The sequence below is a fragment of the Colletotrichum higginsianum genome, chromosome 5 (assembly GCF_001672515.1).
Source record: "Colletotrichum higginsianum IMI 349063 chromosome 5, whole genome shotgun sequence".
NCBI classification, from domain to species: domain Eukaryota; kingdom Fungi; phylum Ascomycota; class Sordariomycetes; order Glomerellales; family Glomerellaceae; genus Colletotrichum; species Colletotrichum higginsianum.
This window is the reverse complement of record NC_030958.1, coordinates 4,054,255-4,069,644: the sequence shown is the minus strand read 5'-3', so window position 1 is coordinate 4,069,644 and position 15,390 is coordinate 4,054,255. Positions and strand designations below refer to the sequence as shown.

The 15,390-nt window shown below is 56.0% G+C and overlaps 5 protein-coding genes across 5 annotated transcripts; 2 read left to right on the top strand and 3 right to left on the bottom strand.

The window, feature by feature from the left end:
- Window positions 1-221: 221 nt before the first annotated feature.
- On the top strand, window positions 222-4,822 carry CH63R_08089 (uncharacterized protein; the record flags this gene model as incomplete). Its single annotated transcript, XM_018303063.1, has 2 exons — window positions 222-260; window positions 311-4,822. The coding sequence occupies 2 exons, from the start codon at window positions 222-224 to the stop codon at window positions 4,820-4,822; spliced, it is 4,551 nt and encodes a 1,516-aa protein (XP_018157841.1).
- Window positions 4,823-5,252: 430 nt separating this feature from the next.
- On the bottom strand, window positions 5,253-6,365 carry CH63R_08088 (Methylthioadenosine phosphorylase; the record flags this gene model as incomplete). Its single annotated transcript, XM_018303062.1, has 3 exons — window positions 5,253-5,653; window positions 5,737-6,228; window positions 6,338-6,365. The coding sequence occupies 3 exons, from the start codon at window positions 6,363-6,365 to the stop codon at window positions 5,253-5,255; spliced, it is 921 nt and encodes a 306-aa protein (XP_018157840.1).
- Window positions 6,366-6,958: 593 nt separating this feature from the next.
- On the bottom strand, window positions 6,959-8,448 carry CH63R_08087 (Tyrosine--tRNA ligase; the record flags this gene model as incomplete). The annotated part of the gene is made up of 6 exons (XM_018303061.1): window positions 6,959-7,231; window positions 7,284-7,522; window positions 7,579-7,710; window positions 7,764-7,845; window positions 7,898-8,247; window positions 8,325-8,448. The coding sequence occupies 6 exons, from the start codon at window positions 8,446-8,448 to the stop codon at window positions 6,959-6,961; spliced, it is 1,200 nt and encodes a 399-aa protein (XP_018157839.1).
- Window positions 8,449-9,395: 947 nt separating this feature from the next.
- CH63R_08086 (Essential cytoplasmic protein) lies at window positions 9,396-12,273 on the top strand (the record flags this gene model as incomplete). The annotated part of the gene is made up of 3 exons (XM_018303060.1): window positions 9,396-9,628; window positions 9,691-10,085; window positions 10,136-12,273. The coding sequence occupies 3 exons, from the start codon at window positions 9,396-9,398 to the stop codon at window positions 12,271-12,273; spliced, it is 2,766 nt and encodes a 921-aa protein (XP_018157838.1).
- A 598-nt stretch (window positions 12,274-12,871) lies between these two features.
- On the bottom strand, window positions 12,872-14,023 carry CH63R_08085 (uncharacterized protein; the record flags this gene model as incomplete). The annotated part of the gene is made up of 2 exons (XM_018303059.1): window positions 12,872-13,658; window positions 13,908-14,023. 2 exons carry the CDS (start codon window positions 14,021-14,023, stop codon window positions 12,872-12,874), a joined length of 903 nt encoding a protein of 300 aa, XP_018157837.1.
- Between the last annotated feature and the right edge of the window lie 1,367 nt (window positions 14,024-15,390).

Below are 15,390 nucleotides of genomic sequence, written 5' to 3'. Positions count from 1 at the left end.
GGAGATGGAGTCGATGACTTCGCGCATTCGAACCAGTCGCCTTCCTGAAACCCTTTTTTATCGTACAACAATCTCCAACCGATGCCGATACAAATCAAAACGTTTATGACTGCCGGTATTCAGCTGTAAATCGGCTCCTGTGGCCCCTGGGAGCTTGAGCGACTGAGAGTTGATGTAACGACACGGAACACATCCCGTCGCTGCGAGACTTGACCGTCGACATGGATACGAGCGAATATGATACTAATACCTTATTAAATGTTTGTCTGGGCAACTGAGACATATTATAACATTGCTGATAAACCACTAGAATAATATCTCATCAATCGTTTACCGAGTTTACGAACCTTCCCAAGAACAAGCGCAAACCTTCCCTTCCGCAGCCGCCGACGTCGAGACCGAGCTGAGAAACCGTGGCCACATTGTTTACTACGACCCAATCCGGCGGGGACTGTGGTACTTCCATGTCCCAAGCAAAGATGCGGCTTCGGGCGAACAAAACGATGGTATCCTGGGCAATAGTGTCAGTGTCGCTGGCGCGACACTGTTGACGGCTGACGAAGGTTCGTTCGAGCCAGTCACCCTGTTCAAAGGGCGGACGCCAGCACAGCCGTCCACAAACACACCAACGAGCTCATCGTCGAGCACTTCGGCTCCGGACCTGTCGCTTCGAAATCCGCAGGCAGGGAACGCTGGGCCACCAAACTCTTCTGACACCGACTGGAAAGGCGCAAGCTTTGTTGCCCTGCCCGATGCATACGAGCAATTTATTACGGCGGTTCTATCGACAATATCAGCTGCCTTCTGCAATCGCGTCTCGGCAATACCCCTGAATCACCAAACCGTCCTGCTGCCCTCGAAAGTCACCCGGGACGGTCAAGCCGAAAGGGCTCTGGATACGGAATCCGCAGTTGTCGGAACATTCCGGATCTACCTTACCACGATGGGGGCATTGTTTATGAGTTTGTCTTTGTCCTGCTGTGAGGGCCTTTTGTCGGTGAATGAGCCATCCACGCCGAGTCAGCTTGTTCTGGGTTCCCAGATCCTAGCCGCTCCATTTGGTGTTCTGGCAAATTACCAGGGATTCGTAGGTGGGGGCCTGTCATATCCTGAGCTTGGCCTGGGACAAACGCCAGACGCTCAACTCTGGAGGGGTTTGGATGGCAGATCATCACAATGGCGAGACACCTGCATCAAGATCCTCCAGTCCCGCGGTCTATCCCCCGCTCTGCTCCAGTCTTGTCCCTGGATTGCATTGCAAATGCTTCGCCGAAAACCTGGCGAGAACAAGATTGACGGGAAAACAACGCCGCTGCCTTCCACGTTGGCTACGATATCATGGCCTGCAGCCCTCTGTTTCCGTAAAAAGTCCGTCATGCTCGCGCGTAATAATGGCCTTGGGGATCCTGTGCTACTGGCCCAAGACGAAACGTCGGATTTCCTAAACGACGCAAAGGCATGGTTCCAGCTCGGAGCTGACAGAGACGAAAAGATTTCTAAGCGGAAAAAGGACAGAGATATTGTTGCATCAAAAGAGGCCGCCGCCGCCGCCCCGGCGCCACAAGCGAACGGACATTCACCCTTGGGACTGAGGCGCGCAAGCAACGCCGCCGCGGCGGGTGCGATGTATCCGACACCGCCGGACGGAGTTCAAAATCCACTCGGCATCACGCCCTCGATGGATGGGACGACGTCTAGCCCGGGAGCTCCTGGGACTACAATGGCAGTGGTCGACATAGATACGGCTATGGCCGACACGGGCACGCATGACGCACCTACGACAAGTACCAACCAGCATCATGAGGCGTACGCCGATGGATGGCAACCAAGCGATAACAAAAGAGACCGGGCCGACTCTTTTCTGGCGGGCGACAGCGACAATTTGTTCGGCGATATGGGACCAGACATGTTTGGCGACGCCGACATTACTGACGCTGATTTCAGCTTCTTTGACGAAGAGGGTGGAGATGACCTCGATTTGTCCGGCTTGCCTGACTTGAGCATGCCAGACGCGTCCTCTGCGCACTCTGCACTCCCTGTCTCTATTCCCGAGCCGACGAAGATGATGGTTCCCACGGCGGAGGAAGCCAAGCCGGTTCCAAGTCCCCCGGTTTTCGCCAAGCCAGAACTGAAGCATGCGCGAAGCACGTTGTTAGACGAGGGGAAGCAGAAATCCAACGCCGACAAGTCAGCTGGCGCCAAACGCGCATCAAGTCCGTTTGATCCAGATACTGTCTACAAAAGGGTTCGGGCTTCTTTGGCCGACATTCGTTCTGCTCCACAAGAGACACCAACGCGGAAGGGCAGCATTTTTGACAGTGTTGACTTCGACCCGGTTCTGCCTCTCGTGAACAAGAAGTACGAGCAAGGCGGCCGTTTTGGATGTCCTCCAATATTTCATGGGCAGTCGCAAGACGCAAGCAAGCAACCTGGTGCCCAGTGGCCGCCAACAACTGATTACCTCCGACGACACGGCAGGCAACGAAGAGCGTTGCGACAACCAGAACATACCAATGCATTGATTCGCACCATTACCGGCAACCTCGAGAATAGCTCACTTGTCGCAAGCCCTGGAAAAGGAGATGACCTGGCATCTGATGCGGACGATATCAGCTTGGTGTCGGACCAGGATGATTCGAGCGTGTCGGAGGACGAGCCAACATCACCCTTCAAGTCTAGCATCCGAAGGATAAACTTGGACGACGATGTTGCCTCCCATGTCACCTCTCTGAGAGAAATCGAGTCTATGGAGGACTCCGACCCGACATTGGCCTTGGATCTTCCGAAACTTGCCAAAACTGAGTCGTCAGAAATACTGATACCCAAATACTTCGAGGACGCAGAGTCGCTTCCCATCCATCTTTCCCTCCCAGACGAGGACACGATTACGATTGCACAGATCGTGACCGAGCAGGCTGCGACGGGCATTTTGAGAATACGCGATGTGCACGCGAATACCCTGAACACCGCTATTGTAGCAGACACACGGCGCCAGCTGTCTTATCTTGGCCGGACAGCTCTTCAGGCATTGCGTGAAGTCATCCCCCCTTGCCTCGGAGAATTCAACATCTGCAACTTCAAAAGCGTTGTTGAAGTCCCCGACGTTCCTTTAATCGGACCACCTAACAGACTTCATCCGCGGCCAGTCAACCCACGAGACGCCGCAGAGCCACCAAAGCCCAACAACCTCTTTCAGATCCCAGCTCCCCATATGGAGCTCCGTCGTGCGGAGGCTAGACTGTCGGTTTTGCCCGCAAGCGTTCAGTTTTGGGAAAGCCTGGGGCTTGGCCCTGCCCAGGGGACGAAGGATGTCAACGTTGTCTGTGTGTTCCCTCACTGGGACGGGATGTCAGACATCGCCGCATCATTTTTGGATCGCATGCGAAACGTCTACGAGCTGCTCAAGCTAGGCTCTTTCGAACGTCTCCCGCCCAGTTCCAAAGTAACTGATGGTCTTATGCCCTTCGAGGCAGACAAGATCGCAACTTCACCAGGGACCGTCAGCCCTCACATTGTGGCAGGTTTGGGTGATCGCATGGAGGCCCTCAATCAAGCACTCATATCGGCAAACGCTACGGAGAAGAACTTTTTGATATATTTTGTGTATCCCCCAGACCATCCTGGTTCTATCGTGGAGGCCTGCACCGCTTTTCAACAACTCTTCGAGATGCACAGGAGGTCTCTGACCGACAGAAGACAATCGCCAACGAACGAACTAGTTCTGCAACTTGTGCCTTTGGACTTCTTGACTTCCTCGACAGGCATAGTGGAGCCGACGCCCAGCGACGTGATTAGGCTGGCGATTGAAACGTATGACCGTTGCACGCTATTTGGTGGACCGATGCCATCGCCTGCCATCATGCTTGAGCAGTCACTACCACGAGGAATCGACTTCAAACTCTCCAATACATCGTCATCATCGCTCATGCATGAGAACACTTGCATTCACATTGCCTACGCGCAAAGCATCGACGAAAGATGGATTACAGCCGCATGGACCGATAACAGAGGATGCCAGCAGATGACGGCGTCGTACAATCTTGGTCGCAAAGGCAAGCCGCTCTCGACGTCGCTCAACGATGTCTATCACGAGATATGGGAGACCACCCATGACTTGATCTCCAAATGGAAGGTCCATTGGCGTGTGATCATCTCCAAGTGTGGGTACATGGACGCGCAAGAGATCGGGTTCTGGCAAGGCCTCGCTCAGACAGAGTCGATTGCAACCGTGAGCTTGACCTTGATATCGGTCGATACGAATCCGTCGATGCAGTTGGTTCCGCCTCCCATCAAGGTCCAGGCAACGGCATCGTCAGCGTTCTACACAACCCCTGTTTCCACCCCACAGGCGTCTATCGTGTCACCGGAGCAAAGCGGCACCCCGGTCACACCCATGAAGGAGAACAACCCAGCGACCGCCGCCACGCCGGGCGGCACTCCTGTCGACGGCAACGCAGATCCAGCCGAAGGAGACGCCATCCTCCTCGACGTCACAGACCAGACGTGGGGCGCCGTGCTCGCGCACCGACTGAGCAACTCGTCCTCGCTGGGCGAGATGAACTCGGCCCTCGTTAGCGGCTATCTTGTCAAACGTGGTGGGACGAAGCTCGAGGACCCGCCCGTCGTCATGGAGGTCAACATTGTACATGCGGACAACAACCCGCGCATGTACGAGCCCCTCATGCGCGAGATGCTCACTTACTTCCGGGGCCTGGGCACCCTGGCCCGCGCAAGGGGCATTGTAGATAGGGGGACTGATGTGCGGCCTTGGCACATTGCGGCGGCGGAGAAGGGCGTCCGGGCCTTGTACCTTTTGATGTGATTCGAAAATCGACGGCGGAGGTGTAAACGTATATTTCATGTTGCATTATTGGGGGGTCGAAGAGTCGGATGACGAAGAAGCGGCGTTTTAAGGCGTTAGGACATTTGACGGGTTGTTTGTGGAGAGCTCAAAGAAGTGATCACCTAAGAACATAAAGTCAACGACTATTGCGTCGACACTGCCACATCCCTTTCCTTGCACGTTGCTTCTATTCCGTGTCCTATCTCGCTTATCCCTTGAGCGGATGATGCTCAAGCAAAAAAGATATCTACCCCATGGCAGACTTCTGAAAGCGCCTCTCATCTCTATTCGTTTACGCTCGTTTTTTTGATATTCCCATATAAGCACCGTTTCTTCCCAGATTCATCATTCAAGTAGCTAAAGAAAATGAACACACAATCTCTTGTACGCGAGTCTGCGGTGCTCTGCGTTAGTTCCAGAAACCAGGGAAGAGGAACTCGACCCGCTTCATGGCCTCGGGATTGCGGCCCTCGGGCTTGGTCATAAACTTGACGGCGCCTTGAGAGGAGCCCTCCCACTGCTTGGCGAGGACCATGTCGCTGTTGTCCTGCTTGGACAGCTCGTCAAGGACACCGCCGACGAGGCGCTTGGCGTTCTCGCTGTTGGCGGCCATGTACTTCATGACCATGGCGACGTCGACGTCCTCGAACGAGTGCCAGCAGTCGTAGTCGGTAGCCATGCAGATCATCTGGTAGGCCATCTCGGCTTCGCGGGCGAGCTTGGCCTCGGGCAGGGCCGACATGTTGATGACACTGCCGCCCCAGGAGCGGTACATGTGCGACTCGGCGCGGGTGGAAAATTGGGGGCCCTCTGTGGTTTCATTTTCGTCAGCATACTGCAGTGCAAGTAGGGAGACAGGGACGGCCTTGGGCGTGAATCACGCAACGACTCACCCATGCAGATGATGGTCCCCTTCTCGTGAAGGACAACGCCGTCGCCCTGCATGTGCGCCGCGCACCGCTTGACGACCTCGGCGAGCCCCTTGTCGAAGGGGTCGGCGAAGCCAACGTGGCCGACAACACCGCCCTCGAAGAAAGTGAAGGGGCGCACGCCCTTAGTGCGGTCGATGACCTGGTCCGGAACGACAAAGTCCATAGGCTTGATCTCCTCGCGCAGGCTGCCGACGGCCGAGAAGGCGATGACGCAGCGCACGCCGATGGAGCGCAGGGCGGCGATGTTGGCGCGGGCGGGCACCTCGTGGGGCGCGAACTGGTGGTGCAAGCCGTGGCGGGCGAGGAAGGCGATGGGCACGCCGTTGTGCTCGAGGATCTGGATCGGCGACGAGGGCTTGCCCCAGGGCGTCGTCGGGTTCAGGGCCGCGACGGGGGTGTAGCCCTCGAGCTTGCCCAGGCCGGTGCCGCCGATGACGGCGATGTGGACGGGGCCTGCGGGAGGAAGAGGTCAGCTGGGAGACGAATATTGTCTCTCAGGCGCGCGCGCGCGCGCGAGATCGCAGATTGGAGGTTAGGAGGAGAAAGGAGGAGGCTTGCTCACGGTCAAAGGTCTCGGGAAGGCTGGCCATTGTGTCTCTTGGCGCGGTGGTTGTGGAATGAAAGGAAGCAAAGGCTCAAGTAAAGAATGCAGGAAAGTGGGAGAAAATGGGAAACCCGAGAGCTTTGATGATCGGCGCAAAGCTTGGGTGGGATTGCGATGCCTTGAAGTCTGACACTTTTTTCGGTTGACCCCGCCGAAAGCCGTTACCTATTACCTCTACCCCGCCATCTTTCCCATCCATGCCTACGTTGCGTTCTTCAGCGCGCCCCGCCATGGCGTCGTCCCGGGCATCCCGCCCCTTGGTAGAAACCCCCCCCACACAGGCTCACCGTTTTCACCACGTGTGGACGATCATCGCAGGATGTCGATGTCTTTCTGGATGTCTTCGAGTCCCCCTTGGCCGAGATATCTTTACTGTACCGATCATCACCGCATCTGGCTGGAAGTTCCACAAAGCAGGGACCAATAGGGACGTAGTTCTTTCTTTCTTTTGCTCCTTATCTGAAGTATCTAGTTCTCTAGACTCCATCTTCTTTTTCTTTTGGTCTCCATCCGAACTCCAATCCATAGCAGTACGTACAGATAAAAAACGCTTTCTTTATGCAAGAATGGAAAAAGACTTCATTGAGCCGCGCCGTCGGCCGGACGCACGGGCAGCTCCGACTCCTTGACTGCGCCGTCCTGGGCCGCAGCACCGCCCTTGCCTCCGCCGGGGTAGCGGGAGCCCTTGTCCTTGGGTTGCTTCTTCTTCTTCTTCTTGTCGTCCTCAACCGGCGGGTAAGCCTTCTGCGTAATCTCCTTCCATTCCTCCGAGTCCTGGAACGCCTTCTGGATGGGCAACAGGAGTTCGTTGAGGGCCTTGGTCACGGCAGGCTTCAGCAGCTGGGGCGTCAACTATGCTGGTGTCAGTCTGTGGTCATTAAGTTTCATCTCTTTCACTACTTACCACGTCGTTGGTGTAGTCGGTGTGTATCTCGGCGATGTTGGTGTAGACCAGGGGATCGAGACCATCGCGTTCCCTCTCGACGCGGAACTCCTTCTTGCCCTTCAGAGCCGCGGCGGGCAGCAGCACGTACTCGACGAAGGCCAAAACACCATTGCCTTCGGCGACCTTGGGTACACACTCGGCCTTCCGGATCTTCTTCTGGACAACCTCGGGCGCATCAAGAAGGTCGATCTTGCTGTCTGCACAAAATAGGTCAGATGCCGTTCATGGGAGGAAGTCAGCAGTTTTGTCTCACCAGGGTCGCTTGAGCTCATCTTGCCACCGTTGAGACCAGGAACCATGGGATTCAACAAATGCGCGCGCACTTGGTATCCGACCTTGGGCAGCCACTCAGTTGCCGCCGCGAACAGCTTTCTCTGGTCCATGCCTGGAAATGGGTTAGTGCAAAAGCCAGCGTGAGTCGAAACCAACAATTCGTACCTCCGAACTGAGCATCAACACCCAGGTGCTCCTCGTCGCAAACCTGGAGTACGGGGTAGAGCAGACCGCTCATGGGGGCGTTCTGCCAAAAAACGTCAGCCTGTACCACATAACCAGTCCGTCGGAGTCCTCACGTCAGACTGCTTCACGACCTCGGCGCCGGCCTTCTTCGCATCCCTCTCACTAATGAGCGAGCTCATCTTGTAGACATCCATGATGTACTCGGGGCTCTTCTGGTAGGAGCTGCCCAGGACAAACTTGAGCTTCTCGGTGGAGACGCCAACGGCGTTGAGGATGTTTGTGATGGCAAACTTGTAGAACTTGGCGCGCTGCTCAACGAGCTCGATCGGGGCCTTGAGGTTGTCGAGGAAGCCGTGGATGTCGGCGAGGAGGACGGTCAGCTCGCAGCCGGCGGCGAGGAACTGCGCCAGCTTAATGGCCGCCACAAAGTAGCCACAGTGCGGTCTGCCCGTTGTCGCGGTTCCTACAGCGCGTAAGGACGCAGAGGTCAGCCAATGTGCGAACCAGAGGCATGTACATTTGGATTGGAGTGTCCCTTACCCCAGTAGATCTTCGGGTTGCGACCCTCGGCCAGGATTTTCTCGATGATCTCGGGGTTCATGATCTCTGCCAGGTTCTCCTGGATGAGGGCGAACCTCTCCTGGGCCTTGGTGCCTTCCGCCATGTTGGTATTAGTATCTCGGAGGTTATGATAATCGAAACCGAAAAGAGGTGGTTGTGCTCGAGGAGGCAGAATGCTGGGAGGAGGTTCGCGACGACAAGACCGGTCGAGATCTGGCTGTTGTGGAGGACGTTCCTGTCGGGGGGGTGGTGAGTCAAGCCGCACAAATGGTACCGACTTCGCGCCCGTCCCTGACAACGCAAGACAATGGGAGCGAAATTACCCCGCCGAGGGGACGTCGTCGGAGCGCAAAGATGGACACGGCCGACAGAGGGGTCTACGGGGCATACATCCCTGAACCATTGGTCGATTTTAGGGGGATCTTATGGACGGTTGCGCACTGGAATTTCACAGGGCTCTCAACCTACAAGAGCAGCTGTCTCTCTGGATGCTCAGTCGTCTTAGTCACACAACACATCAAAAAAGTGAGGTATAGACATGCGGGAGAAGGAACGCCTAAAAGTAATATTGTTGCTTCAACAAGTTTTGTTGGAAAGGTTTTCTCCTGGTGACTGACTTGTTCTTGGACCTGAATATCTGAGGAACATCCGACCGACAGTCATCACAACAGTCCTAATAATACCTACCGGTAAAAGGTCTAAAAAAGGCAGCTGGTCTGTGTGTATCTGCTTACCAATTTGTGGTGCAGAGATACTTCGGGACTGGTGGTATGGACGGCGGAAATTTTCCTCGCTGACAATACCACGGCATCCCGGCGCCGCCACCTGAATGAGAACTCCATTTCAAGTGAATATTCCCAGCAGCACAACTCTTTCAGGCGCTCTTTTTTCTTTTGAAAATAGCTTCAAAATTCTCCCAAACGTGACATAACGTAATCTAAGATACCCCCTCTCAAGTGCAGCAGCATTTGTTCTCCTTCTCGGCAGTCATCACTTCTCTGGCTCACTACTAGGCCCCCGGGCACCACCGTTGTAACTTACGGCCGCCATATGGAAAAAAAACCCGCCATGAAGGTCGACACACCGCCGCCATCTCTGCCGGACCTAGACCTTGAGGATGACGCACCCGGCTATGAGACCATCGAGGAGCGCTGCTTCTCGGCCGCCCTCATCTGTCTCGAGGGCCACTACACCATTCCGCCCATGGGGCCCCAGACTGCCGCGAGGGTCTCGTCTATGATCGCCAAAACCCTCGAAAAGACACACACCTTCAAGCACGTCAGGTAGGTCGCCCCTCACTGCGCATGTTGGTTTCGTACTTTCTCATTTGCCTAACAAGAACCAGGGAAACTCTCTCGCGGAACGTCGAGATTTGGATCTGGTTAACAAAGATCTTCGGTGCCGCCATCCCCAGCCTCACCACCCGCTCAGTGGGCCCGCTGTCGAGCCTCAATGACCCCGAGAAGGGTGTCACTCCTCAGGAGAGCACTGCTCTTATCGTGAAGAACCATCACAGTCTCAAGGATGACCTCTCCATTCTGAACAAGCTTATGCATATCGCCAGAAACTTGTTGGTAACGTCGGAACCCGAAGTGCCTCAAGACATATGCGCCGCTGTTCACTTTGACCAGATGGTCTATCAAACTATCATTCTCTGTGTAAACGTCACCAGCAAAGGATACGATGGCGAAATCCTGGATGAGACTTCAAGGGCCAAGCTGAACGAGATCACTGATATGTGTAAGTCTTTGCTCATCCACCATGCCAGGGCAGCCTCTCACTCTTCACAGACAAGAAACTCCTCGTCACATCCCTCCAGCAAGCACACAACTGGACGGCCAAGAACGACCGCAACAAAATGTCCTTCTGGTACGATGTGCTCTTCGACGAAGACGCCCAGCTCGATGACCCCCAAGAAGGCATGGGCGACGGCTCTGGATTCCGCGTCGACATTGCCAAGACGGAAATCCAGCATTGGCTGGAGCGCAACTCGAGGATGTGCGAGACAGCACGCAAGCTCCTCACAGAATACTCTCAGAACAAATCCCACAAGCCACCCGGCGTCCTCGCGCCCATCGCGCCCCTGGCCTGGAACTGGTTTCCCGAGGGCCAGGTCAAGGTCCGCGCCGACAACTACAAAGAGGGCGAGAAGGTGAACCCCAAGTGGGATCCCGAAATCCATGACAAGTTCGAGCAAGACCGCGCCTACTGCCGCGTATCGCGGGAGATCGACACCTGGTGGATGCGCGCAAGGGACGCAAACTACGAAGGCTGGGCGGTTCCGATGCCGTCCGTCGACTTTGCAAAGACGAGGACGGAGCATTGCAAGAACAACCTCCTCAACCGCTACACACCCGTCATGCGCACCGAGGACCATCACGAGGTCGTCGAGGTCGACGAGTCCGAGCAGGAACTGGGACCCGACGAGGCCGGCTCGGTGGTGGGGGCCGGGACATTGGCGGAGGAGGAGTACGCCGAAGGCTACGACGACATGATGGACGACGAGGACATTGATGACGACGAGTCGTACGGTGAGGGGCCCTTGACGGGTCTCCTAACCGAGATCCCCAACATCCTCGACCCGAAGCAGATCGAGGCCCTCCACATGATTGTCAAGTCGTGCATCCTCGACTCGGCCGGCACGGGACTCACCCGCGCTGGCGAGAACCTTCAGAAGACGCGGTGCCGCATGTTCCTCGCCCTTGACTGCGGAAAGTCCCTGCTGCGCGAGATGCTCGTCTTCATCGCCGTCTGGGAAAAGGACGAGCAGTCGCTCATCTTCCAAATAACCTCGCAGCTTATTGAGGCCCTCCACCACTCGGCCCTCGTCCCCTACGCCTGGAATTCTCTCCGCATCCCCAAGGACATCATCTCGCCCGCGCAGACCGTCCTCCTGCGCCTCGTCAATCACATCTTCCGCAGCCGCATCAGCAACCCGCCCCAGGACAAGAAGGACCAGGAGCGCGATGTCAAGCTCGTCATGTTCTTCTTCAGTTTCTTCCGCAGCCGCATCGTCCCCGAATGCGTTGCCCTTATGCACCTCCAGGCCCAGATCCGCGAGGACAATGTCGACCCGGCCGAGTTCCCCGTCGACACCTGGGACATGGAGCGCGCCAAGGATGGCCTCGCCCAGTACCTAGACTTCCTCACCACGGCCTCCGAGATTGCTGAGTCGAGGAGGAAGCTCATTGAGTGGGAGGCCGTGTACGACCTCATCACCCTGCTCAACGGCCTTGAGGCTGGCGTCCCCAAGAAACCCCTCGTCGACACCATCCCCAGCCGCAATCGCCCCTCGGCACCCCCTTCGGACCAGCAATCCCAGTCCTCCCAGACGACTCCGATCGTCGAACGCCCTTACTCCACAAACGAATCCCTCCCGCCGTCCCCTCCCCCTCCGTCCCTCTCCGACCCGGCCCACAAGTATCCCTGGTCCGGCATCAAGGGCCAGATCTTCACCATCCTCGCCACCCTCCTCCAACCGCCTCCCGGCCAGTCCACGCCCGGCAACCCGGACGTACAGACGCAGATGGTGAACCATAACGGCATCGTCCCACTCCTCAACTGCTGCGCCTACGACGACCACAACCCCTTCGCCAAGGAGCGGGTCACAATCTGCCTGAAGTGGCTCCTCGACGGCTGTGAGGCCGCCAACAACTTCTTCCGCGAGCTCGTTAACCTCGGCGCCCCGCAGAACTTGCGCCCGCCGCCCGGCGGCACCACCGTCTCCACAATACGTGTTGACGGCATCCAGGGCGAGGTCAAGGTGCAGGTGCGGTCCAACTCGGCGCCTGCTGGCGACGGAGAGGGGCAGGAGGGCGGCGGAAGGCAACACATCCACGACCCGTACGGCCTGGCCGAGGGCGCGGCCAAGATGAACATCAGATCCAACTCCAGCAGCGAGCCCTTTACCGACGACGACTTCATGTGAGGGAGCCAAGAGTGGGTTTCAAATAGCATTCGGTTCTCAAAACGCCAAAGACGCATTATTCAAATACGTTTATGGAACACAAAGCGAGGAAGGGATGGCATCAGGGTATATATCTACGGAAAAGGCAAACATTATCCCTAAATATTTCCTGTTCTTTATTCAGAGTTTAGAGTAGTATAAACGCGCGTAAACCCTTTGAGCACCGAGAAAGAGAGCGAGCAACCCAACCAGGAATCTACCAGTTATGAATACATTAAGAAACAAACTTGCGGGGGAAGACTTCAGCCACGTTTTGTGTCCTGTGTTCCATCAAAACAAGCATTTAACCCCCTCCCGCCAAAAGTACTACGCCCACCACCTGCTGCTTGACCCCCTCCCCCTCCCTGGAAAGATTTTACAATGCTAGTACCCAGACGAAACGGAAACCTCTCCTTTTCTGTTATCGTCTTCCCCTCCCCCCCTCCTTCTTCCTTTTTTTTCTTTTCGATCTTTACCTTGATAGGGATGAGAAAACAAGCTGTCAAAAGCAGCAACGCACCCCAATTCGAGAAGCAGTCGAGAGATGATGTCACCCGTGCCACCGGCCATAGACCCCCGTTCACTGCTGACCCTGCTGACGGACACCACAGGGAACGCCGCCGTAGTACGGGACGCTCTCCCGCCTCTCGGGCATCATCGGCGCCGGGGCCCGCGCCGAGGAGTACACATGCGCCGCCCGCTGGTACTGGTGCTGCTGAGCGTAGCTGTTCTGACGGCGAAGATCAGGGTGGAGGACGACATTCGGGGACGTGCCCGAGTCCTCGTCGGGGAATATGGCCGCGTAGTAAGAAAAGCCACCACTGTGGAGGTCCGCGGGCGGGCTGGGCAGCGTGCCGTAGGGGCTCTGCGCCGTCACCTGTTGGTCCCATGACGGCCGCCGACGCTGCTGCTGCTGCCGTTGTATCTGTTGTTGCTGGGGGTACTGGGGGTACGAGACACTTTGATGCTGCTGTCGGACGGCCTGTTCCATGTACGGGAGCTGCGGCTGCGGCCAGCTCCCCGCCGTGTATGGAGCCCTGTGAGCGTGCGAGTTGGCGGTCGCGCCGGAAAGATCCATCATGTCAACCATGCCGCCGTCCACAGCCGGCTCGGAACCGAGACTGCTACTGCCAACGCTCTGCGGGCTCATGGGATGGCCGCAGATGTCCGGATCCGTGGCGTATAGGTCAGAGGCCATGTCTTCTCCTACTACTTCTCCTCCTGCTCCTCCGCCGCCGCCGCCGGTGCTGTGATGCTGGTGTTGTTGATGACCACCGCTGTCTTGGCTCCGGCGACGCGCAGTTCGTTTCTTGCAGTTGTACTTGGCCAGGCCCCACTTGTCGAACTGTTGGCGGTATGATCTCGTCCTAGATTCGGAAGTCGGCGTGTGTTAGCTGGGCAATCTTGTTCTGATATCCATCCCATCCGAAGCGTGGCAGTTGTGACAAATGCGGTCGCCATGGAATCCAACAAGGGGGTGGAAGGACTCTCCGAGCAGCAATTTTTCTTCCCGAGATGGAGACCGTCCGTTCCAAAAGAAAAAAGAGAAAAAAAGGAAGGAAAGAAAAGGTCCATAGGCCAAAAGGAAAAAGAAAGGAAGAAGGGGTGAGACTGACGAGGCCTTGAAGTCGTGGTCCTCCTCCATGATCGCCTTGACCTGGTTCAGGGTCTTGTTCTCGTGGATGTAGAGCCTCGTGATATAGGCCCTCTTCTCCCTCCACGCTTTGGTCATTGCTCGGGTTGGAGACGAACACGCTCTAGACAATTCTGGATCATTCGTGGGAAAGAAGATTGGGCCGAGACGATCCACGATGATGGATCGCAGGCTTTGGGTCGGCAACGATCAACAGACTCTGACCGGGTCCAAAGCAAGTTTGTTCGGGGTGGAACGGGGCACTACCTATCTCACTGCGAGGCCGTATATATGTCACCACGAGGTAAGGCTGCGTACCCATGACATTTGCACTGCGATTGTAGTCCGCTGCGATGAGGAGCCTTACGCGGGTTTCCGGGGCTGACGAAAAGGCATTACGCTACATGTCTTCCGCTCTATCTGCCTTGAAGAGGGTCCTCCACCAACTGTCTTCAAGGCTACCAAGCGCTTCAAAAGATGTAGTTCGACCCTCGGCCGGCGTCAATAGTAAAGTAGGCAACACCCTCCTCATCAAACGGCAACTACAGTGCGGAGGTCACGATCGCCAGGCAAAACTCAGCCTACACGACTCGGGGTAAAAGGTCCAACGAGGTGGGCGATGACAGGAGGCTAGAGACATATGTAGGGGCTTAGTATGCCTTGTGTGTCACACCACCCTGCAGTCAATCCTTCACCGAAGTTCAGCGAGGTGTGCAGCCATAACTGTTCTCCGAAGACCGTCCGTTTCCTTGCACCGAAGTGCAAGGTTTGCGATACCGGCGACCTGGTAGTTTCTACTTTTAGCTGGGTCACATTGAACGTCCGAGTTAGGACTGCCCTTGTACAATTGGCTTACGCTGCATCCCAAATAAAATGACTTGCTCGAGAAAACAGGGACGTGGCGATGGTTCTGCACTGTTGAAATCGGGCTTCTCGCTGAGATGCAGAGACCCACGCGTGATGCATAGGAGTCTCAGCACCGTGTCTTGGAAGAGATAAAGTTGTTGAGGCACATGGTTACCTATTCTGACAATTAATTATCCTGTCGTTCTGTTCAGGCGCGAGCCATGATGTGACGGAGAGCATGGTGCGTCGTTTTCAGAAAAGCCAAAGAAAAGCAGTGATTGATTAGGGCTACTATATAGCATAACCGTGAAAAAGAAATCAGATTGGTATCCTCCAAACGCATGTGCCGAAAAGAGGCCGCAGGAACGCAAATGAACGTCAGGCTGCGTGTGTGTGTGTGTGTGATGCTCGAAAGTGAGGTGGCCAATCAGGAATAACGATGCAGTGTAGTCGAAGTCATCTGCGCTGGTCCGCCCAGGAGGTTACATAACGAGGCAACCGGAAGAGGCACGCAACTCGTCACCTCTTCCTGGCATTCGCCTCACTTTGGTAAAAACAGGGCGGTTGACAAGGCTCTTGAAGAGGTGGCAGACTAAGCCTGCAAGTGTAAGGGTCTCAGA